At 39.7% G+C, this 26317-nt stretch overlaps 2 protein-coding genes across 4 annotated transcripts in view; one reads left to right on the top strand and one right to left on the bottom strand.

The window, feature by feature from the left end:
• Nucleotides 1-7: 7 nt before the first annotated feature.
• Nucleotides 8-26317, bottom strand: part of tulp3 (TUB like protein 3) — a 27119-nt gene continuing 809 nt past the window's right edge. The window contains exons 2-13 of one of the 3 annotated variants that reach the window (XM_042511069.1): nucleotides 21986-22083; nucleotides 19410-19451; nucleotides 16977-17028; nucleotides 10314-10476; nucleotides 9970-10188; nucleotides 5074-5204; nucleotides 4785-4976; nucleotides 4264-4376; nucleotides 3693-3810; nucleotides 2985-3083; nucleotides 2733-2904; nucleotides 8-2618 (exon numbers count right to left, since the gene is read on the bottom strand). In XM_042511069.1, coding sequence (XP_042367003.1) covers nucleotides 2485-2618; nucleotides 2733-2904; nucleotides 2985-3083; nucleotides 3693-3810; nucleotides 4264-4376; nucleotides 4785-4976; nucleotides 5074-5204; nucleotides 9970-10188; nucleotides 10314-10476; nucleotides 16977-17028; nucleotides 19410-19451; nucleotides 21986-22041 — 1491 coding nt within the window. In that variant the 5' untranslated portion in view covers nucleotides 22042-22083 and the 3' untranslated portion in view covers nucleotides 8-2484. Of the gene's footprint in view, nucleotides 2619-2732; nucleotides 2905-2984; nucleotides 3084-3692; nucleotides 3811-4263; nucleotides 4377-4784; nucleotides 4977-5073; nucleotides 5205-9969; nucleotides 10189-10313; nucleotides 10477-14448; nucleotides 14695-16976; nucleotides 17029-19409; nucleotides 19452-21985; nucleotides 22084-26317 lie in introns of those variants that run through there. The other 2 variants (XM_042511071.1, XM_042511072.1) reach the window with 2 other exon arrangements.
• foxm1 (forkhead box M1) overlaps nucleotides 12881-26317 on the top strand; it is a 25887-nt gene continuing 12450 nt past the window's right edge. Inside the window, exon 1 of the mRNA XM_042511068.1 lies at nucleotides 12881-13060. The gene's annotated coding sequence lies outside the window, so the exon portion shown is untranslated. The remainder of the gene's footprint in view (nucleotides 13061-26317) is intronic.

Below are 26317 nucleotides of genomic sequence, written 5' to 3'. Positions count from 1 at the left end.
GGAAATAAGTACTTTTGTTTATCTTGTAGTGTTCGGAATCAAATTGACATTGGTCATGTTTATGAAAATAAACTGTTCACTGAATACATTCATCTCAGTTTGATCGTCCATATTTTTTCATCTGTTAAAAAACAGCCATAAATCTGGGTGTGTGTCTGTTTTGAAATAAGAGGCTGGAATGTGTTTCACTGAAGAATTAAAAGCGTATACATTTCAAAACATTTTCTATAAATTCCTCTTTTTTTCTCTCTGCAAAACTCTATTGCACACAAAATGACAAAACAGGATTTTCATAAACTGCTGGCACACACGTATTTTGCAAATGTTGATGACATTAGTTTCCTTAAAACCAGGTATTGTGACCTGTTTGTTTGCATGTTATCTGAGCAGGAAAAAACCTTTACAAATCGAGAATATACCCCTGAAAAACACCTTTCCCTTAGAGCAGTGGTTCCCAAACTTTTCCTTTAAGGGACCCCATTTCTATCTGCCTAAGCGATCTTTTTTTATGAATATTTAATATTATTTTCAATGCTTAACAATAACAGTACAGAGCAGCTGATAAACTGTAAAATTAATCCAAATAGTGAACACAAAAACTGCATGAAGTTTGTGTAAAACGAGCAATTTGAATACATTTCGAGGAGATTATTTTCTGTGAATTTTGAAAAAGAAAAGAAATATGGACCCTGTACATGCATTTCCTGTACAGATGTTTTCAGTTCACTTATCACATGTCCCTCACAGACATACAGTACAATGAACTAACAAAATATCAGGGACATTTCATGGCATAAAGCACTCTTTATTGATTTCCCTTAAGTTTCCCTTTAAATTCATAAGGGAGATGAAGAGGCACAGGCAGTTCTGTTATTGAAGCTTCGAGGCAGACAAAATGTGGGCATCTCAACGTAAAAAAAAATTGCAGCTATATTTTGAATATCCAGCATAGAAACAGCAGTTTTGTCTTTCTCCATACCAACAAAGTCCGCGCCGACTTCTGTATCCGTCCGTGGGTGAAAATATAACCTCTGATAGTGTTTCAATGCTTCAATTCAATCCATTATTTAAAAACTCCACGTCCTCAAAAGACATTTAGTATTCATGATATTAAAAGTGTGCTAGAATAGATCAAACAAGAAGGCATCACTTTGTTTTCTACAGTATATACAGTATGTATATTTCTTTTCTTTAAATGTGCAATTCTGCATTTTTGTATTGTTTTCCATGATAACCCAACTTGTTATGACAAAGAAAAATCACAGTCACAGGAAAAAATTACACTTATTCACAAAAAAAACCACAAAAACCATTAAGACAGACCTGTTCTGAATAATGCACCTTCCACACAAGAATAAAAAGAGGGATGACAAAATGATAAAGTCAAAATGAGTTAGGAGCAGACGGCAGATTAAACCATGTAGCCACATACAAAAATGTAAACATGATTAAAATTGTGACTGTGATGATCATCATTTACCAGAAAAGTCAAATCTGTGTGGATGAAAAATCAGGAAACCACTTTGCTTTCTCTAGTCTCTTATCACTAAAAAAAACATCTAAAGATGGCCTGAGGGTGGCGCCAGAGGAAAGGCCATGCTGTTATGTAAAGTTTATATACTGTAGAGTAACAACTCAGCTGACACTGCCATCCTTAGAGCCACACCACCGAGTGTGGAAAAAAACCCAGAATAAAATCAAATTTTAAGGCAACAGAAAATACATAATTAAAGGAACAAAAGCGCATATTCATCTTACCTGTAGTGCTATTTATCAGTTTAGATTGTTTTGGTGTGAGTTGCCGTGTGTTGGAGATATTGGCTGTGGAAATATTTGCCTTTTCTCCAAAATAATCGAACTGGATGGCACTTGGCTTGTGAAGGAACAATTGTCTTTCTACTGAACTCCCAAATTATAGATCACGCAAAAGGAAGCGTATATTCAAGAGAAGGCAGACATCTCTACAGGTGATACCTTTAACACTCGGCGACAAAAAATCTAGATTGATGAATAGCACTGCAGAGAAGAAAATATGTGTTTGTGATTTGGGGTGAACTGTCCCTTTAATAAACATATCACCATCCTTCAAACAGTGAGTCATGAGTTTAATATCAGCTTTTTTTTTTGCACCAGATGTCTGTTGGGAGCGCCTGTCTCCAGCACAGATGAGAGTGGCGTGATTTGTTTTTTCCCTTTTAGTTCATAGACATTTGTACACACACACTGGACAATAACGGATAAGATAAGAAAGATTAAAAAAGGAAAACTTCCGCTCAGGATCCAAGAAGGTCGTTGGATCTTCCAACAGAGCACCGACATCCCTGATCAGTATCTACTTTCTCTTCTTTCAGTCTCATGTTTCCTCCGTGACTTCTGCATGAACTGGTTCCTGATGATGTCAGCAGTGTAGCTTCTGAAGAGTCCCAAAAGAAGAGATTTGAAGGAGGACAGAAAAGGTGGCAGTGTGGAAGTCAAACCGGCGGTTCATTCACAGGCTAACTTGCTGTCAAAGCTCGACAGGCCGATGGCGAAGGCCTGCAGAGCGCACATGGGGTAGTTGTAGTCCAGAGTGAAGATGTCTTCAGCCACTCGGCCAAACTGCATCACGATGTAGTCAGCTGGAGTGACGGGAAACAAACAAACACATGAAGCTGAAGTATCTTTGTGTAATCTACTCGCTCTTAATGGTAAAAGAGACAAAAAGAGATGTGGAGAGAGAGGCGTATACTTACGATCATTGTCGTGAACTATTTGAAAGTTTTTCACTGAAGCTTGAGTAACGCGGCCATGGAAGTTCAGCACGTACGATTGGGTGTCGTCGTTCCACACGGGCGCCTTGTTGTGCAGCTCGATCAGGTTGTCCAGTGAGTGATTCTGCCACCTGCTCAGGAGGCTCTCCTGCTCCTGTAACACAAACATATTCGTGTTCAGGTTTGATTTATTCTGTTGATGTGAGATAATGACTGTGGGACCATCAGACTCACATTTTGAGGCCTGACTGGGACTCTTTCAAAGTTCATGTTCATGCCCGGGATGATTACAGTCATCTTGCGTGGGCCTTTGAATCCCAGTACATTGGTTTCCTGTGAAATGGTACGGAGAGATCTTTTGTTAATCAGTTATTTACCCTGTTTTACGTTGAAATCATTTAAAAAAGCATTCTTCTTCTTAACGCCTCCATGGTGAACGAAGAATCAAAAAACTGAGAAAACTCTGATGAATTGAAGTAAAAGGGGTCTGTTTGTTTTTGTTATTGTGTGACTTTGGTGAATCCAAATTAACCCTTTTAAACACCGGTCACACAAAAGCACAAATAAACTAACTTATCAAGGCAGCGGCTCAGCAGCTCCAGAGTTCACTGAAGTAAAATTATTGTTTTTGTCAATGGAGTCTGGCTTTAAAGAGAGCATCAAAAAATTTCACTTTCCGTTAAGTTCCCCGTCTGATCGTGCTGTGTGTTTGGGAAATACTGAGCATACGACTGATATAGTTTTGCTTATTTTTCTCAATTTTTGGATTCTTCGCTCACTGGAGGCATGCGAGAAAAATTCATATATATATACATATACATATATTCAAATATCATGAAGTGAGTAACTGAAATAAATGCTCATTTGGGCTTGAAGTAGTCCTTCAAAACTACAACTGATCAGAGTAACAAATGCTTGTGTGCGTCTCTATCATTCACTCACATAGCAGATGGCAGCCACTTCCTGTCGTGTGTTGCTCTCTTCCAGCAGTGTCCCGGGGTTTTTGCAGGGGTTGGTGCCATTGTCATACACTGTGAATTTGGTGCCCATGAGATTGGATCTAATTGAATACAAGATGTCGAAGATTAAACGTTAACTCCATTTCACATTTGTAAATTGCTGGCAGCATTTTTAACATCTGAGTAATGCGGAGTGGCAAAGGCAAAAGCACTGTGCCTGGCTACTTTAACACCATTCAAACATGACCACTACAGGTATCGTTTCATGCTTTGTGCACAACTGAATGACAGTGATTACTAAGAATTGCTGCTAAAAGTCTGAAAGCTGAACTTAGATATAATTTTCTCATAGTGTCAGCTAATGCAGCTATTGGTCATGTGGGATATGTAATTTGTGCTATAGAAAAAACATAAAATACTCCATCCAACAAGCTTTTCAGGAGGCAGATTTCAGTTTAACCTTTTAGATGTAAATGTAGGTATGCTATCAACATATGGCAGTGATAATGTAGTCCTCCATGGACACAGGTAGATCTAAGAGAGTGTGATTTTACCTCAGTTTCCCGACAAAGCTCTCTCCCTCTCGTGACAGATCAGTGGCATCCACTGAGATAAGGTAATTGGACGTCTTACTCTTCTTTCTCTTTCTTCCAGCCAACAAAAAGACCTGAAGAGAGGCAGAATAAAAAGACATGTATATGTCTGCACTGTACACAAAGTCGCCCAGCTTTTTTCAAACGTATTAGATCAAATCTCTGTTCAAACATGATTTCAGAAAGCTGGCATACATAAAGAGAGATGAGCGCAGGGAGAAAATGTTGTTGAACAAAACATCGTCTCAATAGTGCAATGTTACGTCGAAGCCTCCAGAAAAGAAATTTGTCGACACGTTACATGATGTAGAAGATAACTGTAACAATTTCATAATGCAAAACAAAATTCCATGACTTTTGCGAAACTTTCAATGATTTTGACTTTTCCAGGCCTGGAACGTTGGTTTATAAAATTCCATGATTTTTCCAGATTTCCCATGACTGTGGGAACCCTGAATCATTCACCCATGGCCTTTACTCACCCTCTTGCCGTCCTCTCTCTCCATGTGCATGAAGTATGTGGGGTAGAGGCCGCGGTCCATGCCCTTCTTGTCCCGTGTGATTCGACACTTAACAGTGACGCCACGCGGAGCCGGACGCAGGACAAACTCCTCTAGATTGGCCACATCGATGAGTGAGCTCTCTGCTGTTGGTGATCCGGGGGTCACCACCTCCTGAGTACAGATTTCAACACAGTGCTCAGTGTTGGAGTTGGGATTGTGTCGTCTATGTCAGAGGCGGCTATGTGCGTGCATTTATCGGGCTTCTCACCGGAGTGTCCTTGCCACTGGCGGCAGAGGCAGGTCTGGTGTCTGTGTTAGGGGACAGAGAACGTGTCCGTTCTTCTTCCGCGTCATCCTCATGTTCGCTGGATTCATCGAAGTTCATGCTGCAGGACAGACCTGGTGAGGGAGAGGAGGCAGAGTGTGAGGAAGCTTTAACCCTATCAAACCTGGAGCGACATCACTTTTCATCACTAGTAGCACTAGCAGCAAATTGCTGCGATGTCTTTCAAAGACATGGGAAATAAGGCAATGAGCAACTTGGCAAGATATGTTCCACAAATTGCAAGAAGTAATTAGATTTAATTTATAATTATTATAATTATCATAATAATGATTCATAATAAGAAAAATTAACAAAAGACAAAGAAAAAAATAATGCCTTGTCTACATGTTTACAGATATTTTTGGAAGCAAATTTTATTCTTTGTTTTGTCCAACTAATATTAGCTTTTGCGATGAGGAGAAACTGCAGAAGACAGCTGACTGTGGCAAGTGTTACGAGTTGTTTTCGCATTCTAGTATTCACAGAGAAGCTTTGTTAAATGAAGGTCGTGTTAACAGATTTTTTAAAAAAACATTTAAAATGTGCAAAAACGGACCTAAATCCCAGAGGCTCTGTACATTTTCCCAAATAACAAAATAAAAAATAAAAAAAGAAGACTACATTCCCTTCCCCAGGCTTTCTTAAGTTTGGGTACAAAAATATCCCCAAGGTGGATTTTAGTTTTTTGGTTCATCTATCGCCTTTTCTGTTTTTCGTCTCCTCTCTATTCTCTGCCTTTCCTGTCTCTCTCTTTCACTATCAAAATAAACAAGAAATATCCTTAAAAAGTACTGATGCAATACTTCAGCAATGGTTGAAGCAAAAAATGTGCATTAGTTGAAATCACGTCCTGTTATATTTCTCAGAAATATTCAGGGGGGCATTTCTTTCATCTGAGAGAGACTTATTTCAACTCTTTAACAGCTTAGAGAAAAAAACCCGTACACCGTCTAACTTGCAAAAATCTTTATTTTAATGCAACATTTTAGTACTAGACCTTTATCAGGAAAAGAGAGTTTTGTTCTGAACTCTGTAACTGCAAAAGAGTAAAGTGAATAAAGCCTTGTGAATCTAACTGAACCATCTCCAGACTGCTTTCTGTCAAACACAACAATAACTCAGTTGAGCTCTGCTCAGCACTCATCCGACCGAAAGGTCACACTGGGCGCATGGCCTCAATACCTGTCACAAACAATGCATCTTTTTCTCAGTTTCTGCGAGATTAATGTGAGCAGATGAGGCAGACACTTGTGAGGAGACAGCTCCATGCAGTCATGCAGATGTCAGATGGCTCACTGCAGCCAGTCTAGACTGCTTGAGACATCTGTCTCTTCATTGATAATTGAATTTATCAGCCAGGACGCAAGTCTTGGCTGCAGCTTCAGCCCATTTTAATGTGCTGTCAGAGGATGACAGCGGTCCACTGGTGAGGAAAGATCTCAGTGAGCACTGTGTTTACCCACAGCTTTGCAGTTTTAGGGCCCGCGCACATGCCGCGTCTTTAACCAGCTGGAAAACGCAAGTTTGGGCGTTAGGTGCTACTCGTATGCACTCTGTGCCAAATTTCATGAGCGCAAAGGCAGGTTGCGTCTGAGGTTGCCAAGAAACCATAAATATCACCGCATCAAAGCCCTTTTAACAGAAATCCTGAGAGCAGAGCTCATCTTCCTCCAGGTGTATTTGGCCTTAAATATAACCTGTGGGAGAGATCTAAAGTTCAGGTTATTTTGTTGCATTAAAATGATAATATTTTGGTCCATCACTGGTGAAAGCCTGCTTCTTCACATACAGAGCATTTTCTACTTGGCACACAGAAGAGCCATTCTGCAACTCTTTCCTTACAACTCCACCAACACACCATGTCAAGGTTAGAGAATTGGAGGGGTGGGAGAGCTCTGGCCTTTGCAGTATCTAACAAGAATAATAATGGGACACACAACGCAGCCAAACATAATATTTATACTGGAGTATTTTCAAGAGATCAACCCAGGATGTGCGGCTTCCCCCGAGAGAAACCAAGAACCATCATGACATACAGATTGCAAATGTTCCCTCTAACAGTGACTCCAGGGCTCCAATTAAAACAGCGAACAAAGTTGTGTGAGCCAGTGGCTTATGAGATCAACCATCTGGAAATGTCAGAGAGGACTCAACTAACAACCTGCTAAAAAACCCACAACAGACGCACATCCACATAATAATCATCACACAGCTGGCCAAAAGTATTACATTTAACAGCAAGTTAACCCTTTTGAAACCTGAGGAAACTGGCTAGAAGTCTTTGCAAACATGGGAAGTGGTTACATGCTAATTTCCAGAAATTTAGCAGATAAAATACTTAATAATAATATTAAAAATAATAATAATAATCTCCTTTTCTCTTGTCAAAAACTAATTTTCAGGTCACATTTTTGTGACCTTTCACTAATTCCATGCAATTTGTGGGACATTTATTGCCAAGTTGCTCATTGCCTTTTGGAAATAAGTCAAACCAATTTGCTCAGGTTTTAAAAGATTTAAAACGTGCAAAACATCTGAAACAGCAAAAGGAAACTACTCGTTCCTGATTTCAAAGGGTTAAAACTACACGTGCTGATTAAATGAGCTTATCAAATATGCATGTACCTCAAATTTTCTATTTGTGTTATATGAGGACAGGGAGCCAAAAATACCTGCTAGAAGTCCTGAGGACATATTCCCATGCTAAACTGGGCTGACATTAACAACGAGGCTTTGCATTATTGAGAAAGGCAATGACACTTGCTACTGTGGCATCACATCGCACTAAAGCCCAGGACAAAGACATGATAATGAGAGCAGCTTTTGGTCTGAGCCCAGATTCAAATGTAATATAACACTTATGAACATGTTTTATGATGATGAAACTTTGTTTTTGCTCCACAGAAGCAGGTGAATCAGGAGAGTACACAACACACCCGGGGCGACGGTTTTAATGCATCTACTATAAACTTTATAAATCTCTGCCAGCTGGCTAGTGCGTGTGGGTGGCAGGGACTATAATGATGCCATAGATGAGCACTGCAGTGTGAACAATGCCCCAGCCTATTATTAAATGACCCATTTCTCACTGCGTCACCATCAATCACACCACCGTCTGCATCCCTGTCCCATACTGCAGCAGCTTAAAATTCTATCCATCCATCCATTTTTGTCCACCTATTTAGGACCAGGGCTGCAGGGAGAGCAAGGTTCTCAAGATGAGATTATATAATCCCTCCAGTGTGTTGTGGGTGTACTCAGGGCGTCCTACCAGTTGGATGTGCCTGGAAAACCTCTAAAGGGAGGCTTTCAAGACACATTCTGATCAGATGCCTGAACCACGTCAGCTTGCCTCTTTCGAAGCGAAAGAGCATCTTCTACTTCTGAGCTCCTCACTTTATCTCTAAGGCTGAGCGCAGCGACCAGACTCATTAAGGACCTGTCCCAGTCTGCCCTGCCTCTTTCCTGCTGATGTGGGATTTTTCCACTTACTCCACCCCCACCTCTGCCCCCCAGCAGTCTCATCACCTCCACCTGGTGCTCCCAGCTGTTCTTCATCTCCAATCAGCCGGATGCCGAATGTTCGGATGGTACATCGATTCCCCGCCTGTCCTCGTTGATCCCGCTGCCTGCTCCTGCTGGATTCGTCTGTTGCGCTGCCTGCCTGACGCCAACTCTGCTTCCTCCTTTACCGTGAGCCCTCCTGCCCCTCTCCGGAGTCCCCACTTTTCCCAAAAACTCCCTGCTGTAAGTGTTTCTGCAACTTACCTGATACATTTACCTGCCAGTCTGCTCCACGTTCACAATTTCCCCACTCAAACTCTGAACTCTCACCTGTGAACGTGAGCTCACCCCAGTCTCTAAGAACTCTGCTCAACCCATGAACTGATAACTGTCCCTACATACCTGCAACCTGATAATGACTACCAACTTATTTTTAAACTTGATTTTAAATCATTTCTATATTATCTGTTTTATCTTTGCATTGCAGTGATTTAAAAACTATGAATGAACTGCCGAAGTGAAAGTGAGGAGTGTGGCTTTTTATCAAAAGTTGAGCATTTTCAACTCTGGGCGCTCAAAAAAAAAGCTGCACCAGCAGCCAGGGTTTGTAGCATAACGTAAATACGCAGCACTCCCATTGCTAATTAAAAAAAATACGCTTGCCTCTCAGAAAAAAAAACAAAAACGCTTTGGTTGACACAGCCCCAAACACCTGCATAACTGCTGACGCTGCGCCAGATTACATGTTCGTCTCACGCTCCATTTTACTTCGTACTCATAAACAAGACCTTAAGTTACTTGGCTTACTTTGGCTTCCCCAAAGGATGCAAAAAAAAAATGTCTGGCTTTGCCTCACAACAGCTGCTAATCTGGAGTGATTTAGAACATCTGAATTAATACAGAGTGGATTGTAACAGCATCCAGGGACCCCACAGTGTCAGTGAAGAAGGCAAATAATTCAGCAGACATGCTCATGAAACTTAATTGGCGCTTATGTTTGAGATTAACACTGGATACAAGTCAAACAATGTGCTTTGTGGATTTAAACTGTTTTAATGGAAAATTAGTGCCTTAACTAATCCTTCATGATTTCAATTAAAAGGATATTTAAGCCATAAACTGAAATTTTCTATCAATAACTTAATATTGCTCCCACTGAGAATGAAACTTACAGGAGTTTTAGCAATTGCAAGTTTTATTGTTCACTGTATCTGAAGCTCCAAAGTCTATTTCTGGGTTTGTAAACACTTATTTGGTCGACTATCAATTCGCACAAAAACAAGGAAACGACATTGTGTTTTCTCTCAAAAAGCCATTTAGGCTTCCAGGACTCACCTTGTTTCTGAAGTAATTCGTGAATATCTGTCTTGGGCTCAATCAGCGTCTCTGTGTCTCCGTCTCTCTCTGGCTCCTCGGCGGCTGGGGACTGAGGCTGAGACTGGGGCTGTGATTGGAACTGAGACTGAAACTGGGACTGAGACTGGCTCACCGACAGGACTTTCATCCCCAGATCAGGAGCTTCTGAGGCCAAGAAAGCTGCTGGGCCGTCAATACCTGCAGCAGGGGAGTAGATACCTTTGCTCTTAATGTTATATTGTTTGAAGATGGCACTTTATGTGGTTTTGCATGACTTCACGAGAGGAAATATTGCAGAAACAGGCAACAGGTTTTTTCCTCACCATCCATGATGACATCATTGGTGATGCTGACTTGAGACTCCACCAGAGGGGCCTGTTCTTCACCGCGTCGCGTCCTGGAGCGCCGGGGCCGACCCTCTGTGTTGGGCTGAACCATCAGGGGTTCCTGACGCTTCCTCCGCTGCTTCTGCTCCAGCAGTGCCCTCTGTGGAAAGAACAGGAGAACAAAAATGGCACGGAACATTAAACCATTGTAAGTACAAATTTGTGTATGTTTCAAGGCCTGTAACAAGAAAATCCCTACATTTACATACACATCTATATCTATTAAAAGAGTTAAGAACATCTTGCCAAAAAGGGAGTCAGCCCCCACAAACCATGTCAAAATGCCCAACTTTACTGTAGAAATACACGTTAACAGCCTGGTACAAAAACAGTTTGGGTTTACATAGCTAAATTCCTCTTTAAAGACAACTGTACAGGTGGGTGAAAGTTAATAAAATTCACTCCTTTGCATTTTATTAAGGATTAATTAAGTTATGCATGATTGAAGGCGCCTGCTTTGAGTGACAGGCTGTCTGTGTTGAGTCAGCTTCACCCTTTCATCCAAATATAATCACGTCTAGCTCCAAAAAATGAAACTCAAGGCTTCAAAACGGGACTCCACCAACCAATGCGTGATGTCGCAGTAGCTACGTCCGTTATTTGTATACACTCTATGGCAACAGGTCAAACATTATATGACTACATGATAGATTAAGGGACTGAAGTATGAATATTTTACATAACAGCAACTTTTAAAGGTATAGAAAAATGCTAATTGCTTTATAGGTGTAGTGACAAACACCCACACTGCACGGACAATGCAGTACAGGTTGAGAATTAAATATAGGATGAGTCACGCAACAGAAAAATATCCTGAAGAATGACGCAAAAACATGAGGGCCAAAAAATAAATGCATAATAAAACCAAACAGTCAAGCCAAGGCCTGAATACCTCTGTGTGCAATGAATAGGTTCAATAAATAGCCAAAATAATGGGTGCAGCAGGAGTCTCATTCGGTGTTATTCCCTTATCTCTATTGAAGACTGGCTTACATTCATCCATCCCGAGGATTTGATGAAGAAAATAAACAGGATCCAGCTAAATATGACCAGTGACATGAGGTTTTTTTTTTTTTCCTGCCTGTTTTTTTGTGCTTGATGACTATACATACTATCAATGGTGAACTCAGTACTCAGATCCTGTACTGAAGTAAAAGTACTAATACCACACTGTAAAAAAAATGTAGTAAAATAAAGTATAATAAAGAAAATATAAAAGTATTAAAAGTAAAAGTATCCAATCCAGAAAATCTAAAAAAAAAATTACAATAATAAATAAAGATATTCTAATAAATAAACAACTGAAATTAATACAAAAATATTAATAAAAAATATATTGATGGATATTGATGGATATTAGCTATAATTAGTAACTAAAACTTTCAGATGAATGTTGTAAAGTAAATAGTACAATATTTTCCTCTGAAATGTAGAGGAGTAAAGTATGAAGTGAAAAGAACAGACTCGAGAAAAGTACAAGTACCTAAAATTCATACTTCTTACAGTAGTTGAGTAAATGTACGTAGCTACATTCCACCACTGCACAGTATTAGTATATGCTTTAGGCAGAGTGGTGTGCACTGATGAAGTTTAAGTTAGGGCAGAAAATTCATCCTGCTCATGCTGTTTCCGTTTCCCACAAGCCCCCTGCCTCTGTGGTCAAAGCAGCCGATGGATTACGTAAGCACATTAATTAGCGCGTCAGCTGCACAACAAGCCCTGTTTAGTGATGCTGTTTAGTGAGCCTGAAGAGACCAGGAGGCCTTGTCTGATATTTTCCAAACCATAAGGCGTTCATAACTCATCCATCACGGAGAAAATATCTAAGAAATCTTTTTCACTGCTTCTTCTCATCTCAGCAACATCAGTTCATTCTGTTTAGATTCACGAGTGAGAGGGATGATTAATGCAACCTTTTTTTTTTACCAGCACCATAAGAACAAAGAGAAAAGCGAGAAAGTGGAGAAAAGAAATGAGATAAAATTATGTTGAAGCAACAGAAACTGTATTATGAAGCACGAATTTGGACTTTGATTTGTCATTATTTCAAAGACCCTGCTTTAAGAGGACTGCAATTTGCATGTTTTATGTCTATAAATAATGGCAAAACATGAATAAAACATAAAGCAGGATTATCATAATAAACTTCATTACTCTTAGTGTGATGAATGGATGTGGAAATATAGACAAATTTCAAGATGTGTAACAATTGTCACAGCAGAAAACAGGACTGCTGATGGTGGAGGTATATTTAAAATATTCAGTTGTTGTTTTTTTAGATTCAGTGAAATTTCAAACTAATTTTCCTAACTAATTTAAAGATCTACTGATCTTTAAACTGTCTTTTTTTGCTTTCCTGCCTGCTGTCAGGTTTGGTGGGTTGGGCTTACTTTGAAGCAGAGCCTGTGTGAGTCTGAAGGGGGGCGGGCAGAAGTAATTAAGAGAGACGATTCAGACCAGGTGTGGAGCCCAAGTGGAGAAAGAGATGTTTTTTTTGAGTGTCATGAGGAAGACAGACGGTGGATTTTCCTCCTTTCCCCATGAAGTTTTGTTTTCCATTATTGTCTGTGTTTTTTAATGTCTACAAATGAACTGTCAGTGGAAGCGAGGCAATGTTGGATCACTGAAAGCAAGCTGAGTGAGTGACCGATGACAGCTCAGGCGCCAGGACATCGAGGCAACAGGTAGGCCCACACCCCTCGCCTTTACAGCCCAATGCTCACTCTCTGGTAATATATGCACAGACAGCCAACCCTAGAAACCCGAGACAAGTGGTTTTTGAGAGTAATAGTGTCGAGTGGGCGGTTGTGTTTGTCATGACAGACAAGGTGTGTCAGGGCCCAAATATGAGCGTTGCTGGGTAGCCAGCTGTAGATGCATGATTTCCTTCTGTGCAGTGGTACAGCTGGTGGGTGTAGTTAAGTAGAAAAAAAATAGGTTCCTCATGAAACTGCTCACAACAAGGTCTGCGGATTATCTTCAGTGGGTCATGATTTCTGGAGAGGCACATTGCTCTTTTTATGCTTGTTTTTCAACTGGGGTGAACTGCCCCGATGCAAAAAAGACAGTGAGCAACTTGAAAAGAAATTCACCTATAAATTACCTGAAAATTGGCCAAAAGTACACGAAAATTATCTGAAAATTGGCAACAAAACCAACAGAAACAAAAAACAAAACAAAAAAGCCGATATTCAAGAATTTGTTTGGCTGATAACAGATACCGATATATCCACTTTTTTTTGCCACCCCATTTTTTTGATCATCGGGACATTTCTGTAATAACCTATTATGCATACTCTTATTTTGATGTCCCACCATCAGATGGAGACATAAAATACAATGCTTTTCATTATATGTAATATTCATTCATTGTGGAAAATATGAAATATACTTCAACTTAGGGTTGATGTTTTTTTTATATGTTCACGTTGTCCATTAAAAAAATCTATATGTTTGTCATATTTGCAGAAATCAGCATGTTGGCCATTTCAAATATTTCATTTTAAAGCCAATATCTGCTGATATCAATGATGTGCTGATATTATCATGCATCCCTTGTTTGTGGGTTTAAATACTTGTAAAAGTTGTATGAACACGGCAAAAGAAAAATTATGTTGATCCAAGTTTCAAAGGGTTAAGATTTTTACCTGCATTGCTCTCAGCATACACTCTGGACTAGTTCATGTTATCAGAGTTTGACCAGCTTGTGTTGCCTTCCTTCTAGATGTTATTTTAAAGCAATCTATTGTAATTTTGAATTCTTTTGTAAAGACTCAGTACTTGGCATTTTGAGGCCAGGATATGACTTCATTCAGGCTCCAAACGTCTTTCCTGTATCAGCCAAAACACACAGAAAAAGCAGACTAAACTATAAATCTGATTTGAGGACACAAACTGTAAATTAATGTGTGAATTGTGAGAGATTCCTTTCCTAAGCCGGATAAAAAGATCGACAAACAGTCAGATAGAAAGACTGGGTGAACAGCTACACATTTGTCACTTATATAAACTGTTATCCTCAGACAGATGGAAAGAAAACACATCAGAAAAATAAATATTAAAAATTACCAACCCGTTCCATTGACATCCTGAACAATTGCGAGCCAAAATTGACCAGTTTCTCTATAGAAAAAACATCACAGGTCTTATTTGACTTGAGGTCAGATGGAAGTACGTCCTCCCCCCGAAAACAGCGCTCCTTCTGGGCACAACTCTGTCTCACTGTCCCTCATTTCCTCTCCTGGAACTCGAGTTTTAATGGTTGATAAACCGACAGCCTCCTCTGCACTCCTCTGACAGAAAAAGGTCTGGCTCTCAGGCAAAGGCTGAGCGCCAGTGTGCGTGTTTGTGTGAGTGAGAGCGGTCACCGTTGCTAACTGAATCAGCCGTCATTAGTGCTAGAGAGAGAGAGAGAGAGGAAGAGAGCGAGGGAGAGAAAGAGGGGAGGAGGGGACTGCGATTTGCGCTCAAAGTGATGTAGGGTCACAGCCACACAGCGCTCCTGGTATTGTTGTCTGAATGGTTTTCATTTTACTGTTTGAGATGGGGTGGGAAACAGTAAACTGAGTGAAACCCATGGGTAGATTATGAGATACTGAGCTGCTGGGCACAGTCAGGCAGCGGGCCCCACCACCTCCCCCACACCGAGCACGATACAAAGACTTTGTTGTTTTTTTCTGTATTTAGAGTTGTGTCTTTTTGAGGTAATTTTTGTGGTAATTTAATGTCTTTTGTTGTCATTTTGTGTCTCTGTGGTCATTTTGTATCTTTTTGTGTCTCGTTAAGAGTATTTTTTGTCTCTTTGTCGTTGTTTTGTGACTATTTGCGGTCGTTTTGTGGCCCTTAAAGGGCATTTTTTTTCTCTTTAAGGTAATTTTGTTTCTTTTATTTTACATCTCTTTGATGGTAGTTTGTGTCTTTGAGAAGATTTGTGTCTCAGAGGGCATTTTTTGGATCTATGGTAATTTTATATTGTTTTGTGGCCGTTCTGTGTCTTGGTGAGGGTATTTTTATTTTAACCACTTTGTGGTTGTTTTGTCACTATCTGTGGTGAGTTTGATTCTTTGGGGACATTTTGTGTCTCTTTGTGGTATATTTTATGACTTTTTGCAGTTGTTTTGTGGGCCTTTAAGAGCATTTTTTCCTCTTTGAGGTAATTTTCTGTCTTTCACAATAATTTTTGTCTCTTTGTGGTTGTTTTGTGACTGCAGTTTTTTTTTGCGATTCTTTGAGGGCATTTTGTTTCTCTTTGGGGTAATTTTGTGTCTCTCTGATGGAATTTTGCATCTTTCTGTAGATGTTTTATGTCTCTTTGGTGAAGTTTCTGTCTCTTTGTGATTGTTTTGTGACTGCAGTCGGGTTGTAATTCTTTGTAGTCTTTTTGTGGCTCTTTCTTTAAAGCATTTTGTGTCTCTACGATAATTTTGTATCTTTTTGTCATTGTTTTGTATCTTATAAGGGTATTTTCTGACTCTTTGTAGTCGATATTTGTCTCTTTGGGGTATTTTTTGTCTCCTCAAGGTACTTTTATATCTTTTTTGGTTATTTTGTGTCTCTAAGCCGTAGTGTCTTCAGTAGTAATTTTGAGGCTTGCTGATCAGTACTTGTTAATCTGAGTGACACTCTGCAGGGCTAGAGGAGCCCCGAACACTTTGGGCCTGACCTCAGTCTGTGTTTTCTAATCCATCCATGGTGAAAGCACAGTAAAAAGATGTATTTTTACTTCATTGTTTAATATTTATCAGTTTTCCATAACCTGCATGTGATCCCCCTCTGGGCATAAGAGCCTGTATGTTTGTTCTTACATAACTCATGAGGACAGGGCACTCTCAAGTGAGCCTGTTTGGACTCAGCTGAGTGTGTGCAGCATAGCTGAGCCACAGCGGGACCACGGGACACACACACACACACACAAAGCCAGGCGTCCCGCACTAAATCCTCCCCTCTTTGAACTCACCAATCTGGCCCTCCCGCTCCTCTCTGCCTAATGTGTGAGATAGCGGAGTACGGCTTCCAGCTTAAATCAAAGCTCTACACCACAGCTCCTTAGCAAGGTTTGAGATAAAGCGACCCACAGAGACTCAGAGGGGATGAAAAGAGAACAAATGTGTGACAGAAGAGGAGCTACATCAGGTAATGGGTGGATAAAAAAAAAACAATTCTGCCTCAGGAGTATGCAAGTATTAAAATTCCAAGTGACTGGGCAGGTGAAAAACAGGAGATTTCCGAACTAACGACATTAATCACTAAATTGCACGCCACTGTGGTGATGTCGAAGCAGCTCCTGCCAACAGCAGGCACCCCTTGGCGACACCAGAGCGGCAGAACACAGGGTCGTCTCAGCTCTTTAATCTGACCGGTTTCATGCTAAATCTTGGCTGGCTTACAAATACAACAGGTTAGCTCTTGAAAACACCATCCATGTGTGAGCTAGACGGCTTAACCAGACTTAAGATGCTGCATAATAGCTCTCAACTACAGCAGATGTTCTTTGAGAGTACAAAAGAGAAAAGACATCAAAGTCTTAGGAAAATACTAAGAGAGAACAAACAACAACAAAAGCGTGAATTGTTCAGTTGCGGCTGAAGTTGAGCTTCTTACCTGTTTTTCCAGCTTCTGTTGCATAAGACTGGCACTGTCATCCTCAATTCCACTACAGAGAAAAAGGAAAAACCTTCCTTATAAGAAGATTGGCATTTCACATGCAGTTTTTTTTTTTTTTACAATTGCTGAAGTTTAACTATACTTCAGAAACTTTCACTAAACTTTTAACACTGCTCAAAACCACATTTTGTTCATTTAATTCTCTTCATTTCAAAATCAGAACATGGCGATCCAGATTCAATATCAAATCAGTCTTTCAAACACAAGCACTTGCTATAGGTGTCATTCACACTGGGGATGCTGGGGACATGTCCCAACCACTTTTTGAAAAGGTAGATTTTTTTTCCCCATCGCTTGTTCAAAGCAGAATTTGCTAAAAATTTTCGGAAAATGAACTTGCACCAGAAAATGCTGTCTTTATAATAAGAACGCTTTGAGAAAGGTTTATTTTCACAGCAAAATATAGAATAAAATGTAAATATGAAATAAAAACAAATGTGCATTGTCCAAAAAAAAAAAAAAAAAAACAATAACCTACTGACTCTAAAATATCCCAAAAATGTCCATGTACCATTTTACCATTTTAAACATTAGGTTTTAATATCGGGCATGCTTGTAAATAAGAAAGAAAGATGTATCATTATGATATTGGGTAAGTTTGCATATAAAGAAAATGTAAGCATTTTAGAAATGTAATGGAGCACATCTTCTGTAAAAACTACAGGAGTTGCGTTATTGATATTGTTAAGAGCAGACAGGTTTTGTTTTGAGATTTGAAAATCTAACTACAGATTTGACTAAAGGATGCTAGCTTTTGTTTTAAAAAAGAGAATCTCCCCGGGCACCTACACTGACTTAGATTTCCTTTAGCAAACCAGTAGAGGTCACCACTGATGTTGTATCAAAAAAAGACAATAAAGACTTTGTATCCTGTATGGTCTTCCATGAAAAAAAACAATTAAGCTGTCAATGGTGACAGCAGTTACAGTTTTAAAAGTGTAAATCAGCAATAAAACTAAAATAATGACAAATCTACAGGCCAAAAAGTGACCTTGTGAGCTCATTAGTGAAACACTGCATGACTCATTCTCTGAAAATAACAGAAAGAAAGGCAAGGGAGCAAGTAAAAGGACACGGCTCCAGCTGAGAGAACGCCTTGAAGTCTGGGTCCTCGGGGCATTTACCCTGGACACCTATCTGAGGGGAGCGGGCCCATGTTGCTTAGCTACTATGAGACTAGAGAAGGGCAACAGCGGGAGTCTGTACCGTCGGAGTCGGAGACCTACAGTGGCTCTACTCCTGTCAGACACACACAAGTCACTCACACAGGCTGATGTAACATGTAGGTCACTAACTCTTTCTTTTATTTCTTCTTGTCAATGTGAATCTATAAATAGCTCATGTTCTGCTGAGCTGAAATACTTCTTTTCCTCTTTTTCTTATCTGTTCATTGTGAAAGATATCTGACTCGCTCATCCTCACTCCCTATTTCTATCTCCATCAGTCTCCTTCACATCCTTCCCTCAGCTCGAGTGTTTAGATGATGACACACGCTACTTAAGGACCTCGAGTCCAACGCCGGCTGACATCACAGCTCGTCTCTGAAGGACAGCCACTGAAAGCCAAAAGGTGACAAGTTCAAGAAACCCATTTGAAGCCCGTGGTGCTTTAATGAGCCCGTTCCACTTCTCTCAAGCCCACAGAGGACATCATCATCTGTAGCCCCAACGGCCAGCTAGAGTCATGATCTGATTGCACGTCAAAATTAGTCATCTTGCGCGTCATGTCACTTTTCTCCAAGGGTCCCTGGCTGTTGATATTGGCAAACAGATGGGGCCCCTGGGAGGCCATTATGGCACCTGAGAACAGGTGCAAATGACTCGGAGAAGAGATAGAGAGCAGAAGGTGGTAATGGTAGTAGTTTTTAATTACACACACAGTTGTGCAGCTAAACTCATTAGTGAGATTAGGATGCTTCTACCATTGTGGCTTTTGCCAAATCACTGCCACATTTACAAAACTGTTTGTCTCAAACTGATGTTCCTATGTCCAATAATTGGACTGTGGGAAATAAAGAAATATATCATCTTACGATAAAAAAAAAAGTCAATCATTTCATATTATCCTATATTGTTTATAGGGATTCAGCTTTCTTTTTTTTTTAGTCATCGGCATTATACAGCATTTTGTCTTTTTCGCTTTTCCCTTTGGCTCTCTGCCTCTCACAAACATCAACATTTCTAGCCCGAGTCCTTTAAAATAAAAGCATCATGGGTGCTGCTTTGATTTATTTAATTATAACAGTACTTTAACTTTACTATGACAGTACTTAATTTAACTTTAACTTTTTAGTGAAACATCTTTGACATGCAGTAAAGCAGTTTGATGCCATGTGTAATGTGTGTTTGATGCAAGTGTGTTGCTGCCTACCTTACGGTTGAGTTTGAGGAGAAGCTGGCAGAGCTGGACGGTCTTCGGGGGGAAAATGGTAATTTGGCATCAAGGCAGCCAGGAGCACAGGACATGTGGAAATTAAGAGAGTGAAACAAGTTCAAGCAACAAGATCAAAACCTACCCTATGAGACATGATTCAGGGTTCAACAAACTTTTAAACGAGTTTGCCATGAAAATAAGTCAGTGGTTGCTTCTTCGCTCTCTTCCTTTCAAATTTTGCTGTGCCACTGTCTGCGATTACATGCACAAAATATTCTAGTTCCTGCCCTTCTGCTGAAAAAGACTATTACTGCTAAGCTGTTTACGTGACTAAGGAAATTAAGTATTCCCTAAATACTCCCATTTATATGCAGCTGTGCATGATATGATTAACTCTGGAAGCATGAGAAAATTTACTTGATTTTTATTTCTCAAAAAAAAGGGAAGAAGGCAATGAGCAATGCAAGAAAAAAATATCCAAAATATGTGCAAGTACAAAAAATGACCTGAAAATTTGTGTAAAAATAATAATTCTGTAACATCATTTTAAATATGTCATTGTGATAATTAAAAATAAATATAGATTTCCCCTCACTTTTTTATTTTTTCCCTTGATATTTTTTCTCCATGTTTTTTTTCTGTCCTATATCTACTAATTTTTGTGATTTTTGGAACACTTCTTACCAAACTCCTCACTGCCTTTCTTCGCACCAATTTGCTCAGGGTACGAAGGTTTAATGCTTGAATGAAACAACACACACACTGTATAGCAGTAAACTAACAGAGGTTATGCTTTATGAGGACAGTATTTATCTAATAAGGTCAAACAAGCTGATGACTAAGACAGAGGACAGCTGAAGAACAGGTGCAACATTTGATAAAAGACAACATACTTCAAAGTATTATCATATATGCGTCAATCTGCTGGGGGTCGAGAGAACGTCCTCTAGCACAAATGTTCACACACACACACACACACACACACACACACACACACACACACACACTTCAAGAGTGCCTTGTCACAGCTGTGAGTGATCAATGTTTCATTAGTCCGTCACAGCTTGGGTGACAAGAGAAGGACACGCCACTGTTGTCCCTTCCTTGTGTGTCAGACGAAGGTAACCATGGAGACTTCACCTCCGTCAACAGCGCACCTCCAGCAGCATTGATTAAAAACCTGCAGCCAGTTCTTGGGCTTCGCTCTAATCGGAGGTCTTAGCACTGTGCTGTAAAGATTCACAGAGGGAGGGGTCTGCAAGGGCGTGTATTATCTGCTGAGCTGCACATTAAAATCTAAATATTTATTTACTCAGACAGCATTTAGTCAGAGGCATTAATAATGTTAATATCAAATGGGCAATAGACTGGGTGCAAAAGCAGACAAGTTGTCCAGTGGCTTCTTTTCAGATGACAGTATCAAAGCTATTAAGAAATTGCATGGCGGTATTCAGACGAATCGTATTATCTGAACTCAGTCCATTTTGGCTGTTGTTCATTTTAATTAAAAGCCTTCCACTCTGCCACTTCAAAAAGGAATTTGGAAGATGAATGAGCATAGCTTTTTGTCTGCAACGGGCAATTCAGCTGCCAACAAAGAGGGGATACAGAATAAAATGAGGACTGATAAGATTTAATGCTTAATTCCTACCACAGAGAGGAAATTATACCAGAATACATGTGAAAAAATGAGAGAATCTCTTCCAGTGTGAGACTAGGTGGTACCTAGCAGACTTTGATTGCTTAAAAAGTCGTTAAGTTTAAGGCCAGCATTAAACTAATCCTGTTTTGACTTCAGCTCTGTGCTTGATATACTGACTCGGGAATAATACCAAGCTTCTCATCTCACTCTCAAAATTGAAGTATTCCTGTAAAACTTTTGGATTTTAATGCGAAACAGCTGCGGTTGATGTGGAGCAAACAACTGATGACAATTGTTGTCTCACATTCTCTTTCCGATTCTCTTTCTCTTTTCAGCTTAGACTGTTTAAAAAATTAGTTTGTTGTACTAGGTTTATATGAGGGGAAACACTTAAGTAGCAGTTACAAACACACTGAACAAAAAAACGTAGACAGAATGAGTTACGTAGGCTTTGCTAAGAGGACACATTTAACAGACAGTCATTTCAGCTGTTTCAGTAATCAGTTGGACGGATACTCGAAGCACATCCTTAGTTACACGACTGTTCCAATCAAACAGCCAACAGCATACGCAACAGCTTGGACACACGCACACAAATCACCAACTCTGGTTACAGCACAGTCACAGCCTGACGCTCTGAATAAGTAACGACACTGTGGCAGCAACATGAGCAAGAGGAGCATCTTTGACTTGCAGGCCGGCCATTCAGCTGTCTGGGGGGACGGAGCAGCGACGGGAAGAAACATTATAGTAGCGCTGACCTCTCATCCTGGTACAGGCCACCTCCAAAAAGTCAATATGGAGAGCTAAAGCAAAAATGTGCGTTTGTGTGTAAATGCAGGGGCCAGTTGTCCTACTAGAACAAATAAACCATAAGTCTTGAAGAGCACACAAGGAAGGCGATTTTTTTATAGTACCAAGAGCATAATACCTGTATGACCAGCGACTGTAGACAGGCTGAGATCCCCCATTCTTTACAGTGTCCATGGATGCGGCTGCAGGAACGCTAGTCCAGGGCTCTCCTATCTACTGTATCACAGAAAGTCTTCATTCACACTGGAGCTCAGAGTCACTCTGCAGTCCTACCTAACAGTCAGCCCCGCAGGATCCAAGATCTCTGCTATTATGTCACCGACAAAGAGTAGCTACTCCCCACCCAGGGGAGTGACAGCTACCAGAGGCAGACTGAGGCAGGGAGGCTTGGAGCTGTTACCATGACTTCGCACTTCAGGCAACGCATTTAACTAGGGATAGGTATGGAAGTGATGGGCCTAAATAGGGTAGATTGGGGTCGGTTGAGACAAAAGGACTTTTTTTTAGTAACTTTAACAGTTTTACCACTCACTCACCCACCCACTCTTCACTTTTAATCTCAAACTTCTGACAACTCCTCAAATTTCATTCATTGGTTTAAAAGTCTATAGCATGTGAGCATTTTTTTGGCTCTTTTATTTATATTTTAGGATGCTTTTTTTAAAGTTATGCCACAAACAAAAAAAATATTGTTGGAAAGCTGGTTTTCTGGCTTATGAGTTTGAGCAAGTAGATGGGTTTCCATTACAGATTTGTGCAAAAGTTTTTGATAAAACACAATTGCAAGATGACTGCATTTCCACTAAATGATATTATGCAACTTCTCATGCGATGTTACGCAACTTTCCTCAAATTTCTATGTTTTGTAGAATGTCATGTGACTTTGATGTACTTTTTCCTCTTGGCATCCATAAAGTCACATTACTGCCACCTGGTGTTGCACATCATATGAGCTATAAAAGCGATATTTTGTATCTGCAGTTTAAATTCGCGCTGTCACACAGTTTGAGGGTTAATGGAAACCTGCCTTGTATTCGCTGTAGCTAGCACAGGAGTCCAAAATGTGTCTTCTCTACGGGGGGGGGGGGGGGGTCAGTTTGATCTGCAGGGTGTCCTTCACTTCTTTGTGGCAGCCTGCCACAATTAAAACATCTGCCAACAATTATTGATCTCATATTTTTAGAGCTCTCCTATTCATGAGGAGCGCTAATAGAATTAGGTGTGGGCGAAAAATTGAATATACTCAATATATTGTTCCATGTGCAATGTATCAAATGACTTTATTGGGAACATCAAATTTATTGTCTCATTGTTTAGCCACCAGCATGAGACTCGCTTCAGCGTTTCATTTTTCCATCTCTCTCCTACGGCTCTGCCTCTCACAGACACACGCACAAAAAGAAGGGGTTTTGCAGAACTCCAGAGTGTGACTAATTAGTTGCATTGGGCGACCATGGGGAACCATTAATGTATGAACTGAAGAGCTGTTAGACTGTCTTACTGAGTGGTAGTGTGAGCAGGGCTGGAACTGTTCAAGTTAATAATGAAAGGTTATTTCATGTTGATACAAAAATGTCCAAACTGACCCCGCTCTCCCCTACTAGTAAAACAAAGAAAGATTAGCAAGAATGCTTTCAGAACAAAGTAGTTAGCAGACTGACACCAGTTTAACTTTTTTAGCCTGTTTACATTTGGCATAAAGTCATTTTTTCTATTTGTCTAGATATATATTTCTTTTACAAAAATCTAAGTCGCTATCACCTAAGTTCCCTTATTTTACTGACCGGCTATGTTCCGGTAACTTTCTGAAAGACTCAGCAATCAGTCGCAGCTCATTTCCTCTGACTCATAAGAGGACAATATATATATATCAAACCACAGATGCACAGTCTGTCTGGCATCTCAGTTATATGCAATAGTGGGAAATTATTCAGCTTTTAATAGACCAGATCTCCGTCACTATTACTGGAACCCTCTATGTTCAACTGTCAGCATTAATGAGTAACATATCTGTCTGCCACAAATATCGAAAAGCACACGCTGTTTCAGAAAGGTAACTCTGTAAACTGAAACCTATAGATTGCCCTTTCTAAAAACAGACACGGTGTGGGGGACCTTAATCTAGTTGCTAGGAGACCAGAGCTTCCCAATCGTTTTTCTGTGCCTTATTTGCGAGAGAGAGAGGTAGAAAGAAAGAACGGAGAAAATGAAGAGTGTGTTTGTGTCTGTTTGTCCTGAGAGATGGTGTTAAAACGGCATGTAAGTCAACTGGTGATAAGCAGGGGAATCCTTCACTACAGGGAGTAATTATTGAGCTCAAAACAAATGATGGAAATAAGCTACAGGAGTCCATTATAATATACCATTTCCCTCGGGGACTCCAAGGAACATACTCCACTTATGACGATGCTCCAATAATGCTTCGATTTGTTTAGCTTTGAAGAAATGTCAACTAGTGTCCATGAAGCGTTTGGCATTTTGAAAACTTAAACTCAACTCTTAATGCAGAACCACAGAGTTACTGTGAACACACAGCAGGAACTGTAACTTCAGTGAAATGTATGCAATACTGTAGCATTCAACCAGTACAAAGTGAGTCCATTACAAATACCAGGGATGTTTCTTCAGTGTCTCAGCGATTGAGCAACAGAGTGTATTTCTCTGGCCAGCTGGGCTGTACATCTTTGGAATCCAAAACCACTGTAAATCACAACTCAAACACAAGACATGCTTGTACTTGCAGAGTTCAATGGAGAACCCCAGTACTGAGTCCTAAAACCCAGAAACGAATGATGATTTTCGCACCACTGGTTCCCTGGTCTAAAAGTCAATGGGTTTTTGAATAGGTTTTTGATTAAAAGCCTGAAAAAAGGTCTGTGGTTGACCCTTAAAAACACAGGCCGACATCACTTTTCTCTTGCTGCGCTGTATCACTTTCACAAGCACTGAAACCTGTAAACCCTGAGAAAATGGATTTTTTATTTTTTTTCTCAAGAACATGGGAAAAACACAATGAGCAATTTGGAAAGAAATATCCTGCAAATTGCAAGAAATTGGTAGATTTTGAAAATTATTTAAAAATAACCTGAGGAAAATGTCACAAATTGATTATTTTTAATTAATATTATTATTGTTGAAAATTATTACAAAATGATTAGTATTTATTTATTCATTTATCTATTACTTTCCCTTTCCTTGTTTTTTTTTTAATTTGTATTTATTAATGCACACTACATAATAAAGTATTACCTTTCTTGAGTTTGAAAAGTGACCACAAATGCTATACACCTACACCTACTTATGTGTAGGCAATTAAAATACATTTCAGCATTACTGTAACTGTAATAAACATTTAGTGTATTGTCTTAAACGACAGCTCTTGTCTTCAATCTGAAAAAAAAAACAAATAATCACACTAGGACTGTAACAGGAAAGGGTGGGAGCTACTTTGATTTTTATCTCGCTGCTCTCTCCCTGAAAGCAGACCTCTGATCCAGAGCTTGAAATTGTGTATAGTTGCGCTCTGTGAGCCAGCAGTAAATGAACGCTTCCTCCTGGGCAGTGGTTCAGTTGGTGGGTGTACTTTGGTGGAAAGAAAATAGTTCCAACATGAAGCAGCTCACAACAAGGTCTGTGGATTATCTTGAGTAACCGTGATTTATGGGAAGAAACACTGCTGTTGTTGAGTTTTTCAGATGTATTTTTTGTACATTAAGCACCACAAGCCGAGTGCCATTAGGGGTGGTATTCATAACACAGCATTATTTCAAATACAAACATTTTGCAGTATGCAGAGTATTGCAATATAATATAATGTGATATATTACCTTTTTCAACTTCAGAATATGTCCCCAAAGGAAAATGTTGTCAGAATCTGTTATATCTGATAAGTTAAGAAAGTTTTCAGTCTGTTCAACCCTCTTCATTTTTATTGGGGCAAAATTTATCCAGTGGACTATAAAAAGCAATTGATTTTATTATTTCTGTAGGCTACCAAATGTTTTATTGTAATTGCAGTATTTAAAGTTGATTAAATTGATACTTGATGTCCATGTATTGAAACAATATTGCCACGCAAATATTGCAATATTATTCTGTATCGATTTTTCAAAGGGTTCAAAGATTTATAACTTGTGAGAGGCGTCTGACAGCAGCACAGAAAAAAAGTTATGTTGGTGCAGGTTTCAAAGGGTTTATGAATAGTATTACAAGTAACAGGAAAAAAAACATTTATTTATGATTTTGTACTGAACTGTCCCTGTGATGTGTCTTTGCAGGAATGCTCGGACGCAAAATAGACAGAGGCATGCTCAAACATGACATGCAAACATTTTTGTCCTTAACCCTCTTGCTTCACTGTATTCAAACCTATTCATAGCTTTGGGTGTCTCAACTCTGTGATGCATAACACTTCTTACATTGTAATTAAACAGACATAGCTGAATTCTTA

Source organism: Plectropomus leopardus, chromosome 22, assembly GCF_008729295.1.
Source record: "Plectropomus leopardus isolate mb chromosome 22, YSFRI_Pleo_2.0, whole genome shotgun sequence".
Lineage (NCBI taxonomy): Eukaryota > Metazoa > Chordata > Actinopteri > Perciformes > Serranidae > Plectropomus > Plectropomus leopardus.
The sequence above is the reverse complement of the archived record's forward strand: the minus strand, read 5'-3'. Positions and strand labels throughout refer to the sequence as shown.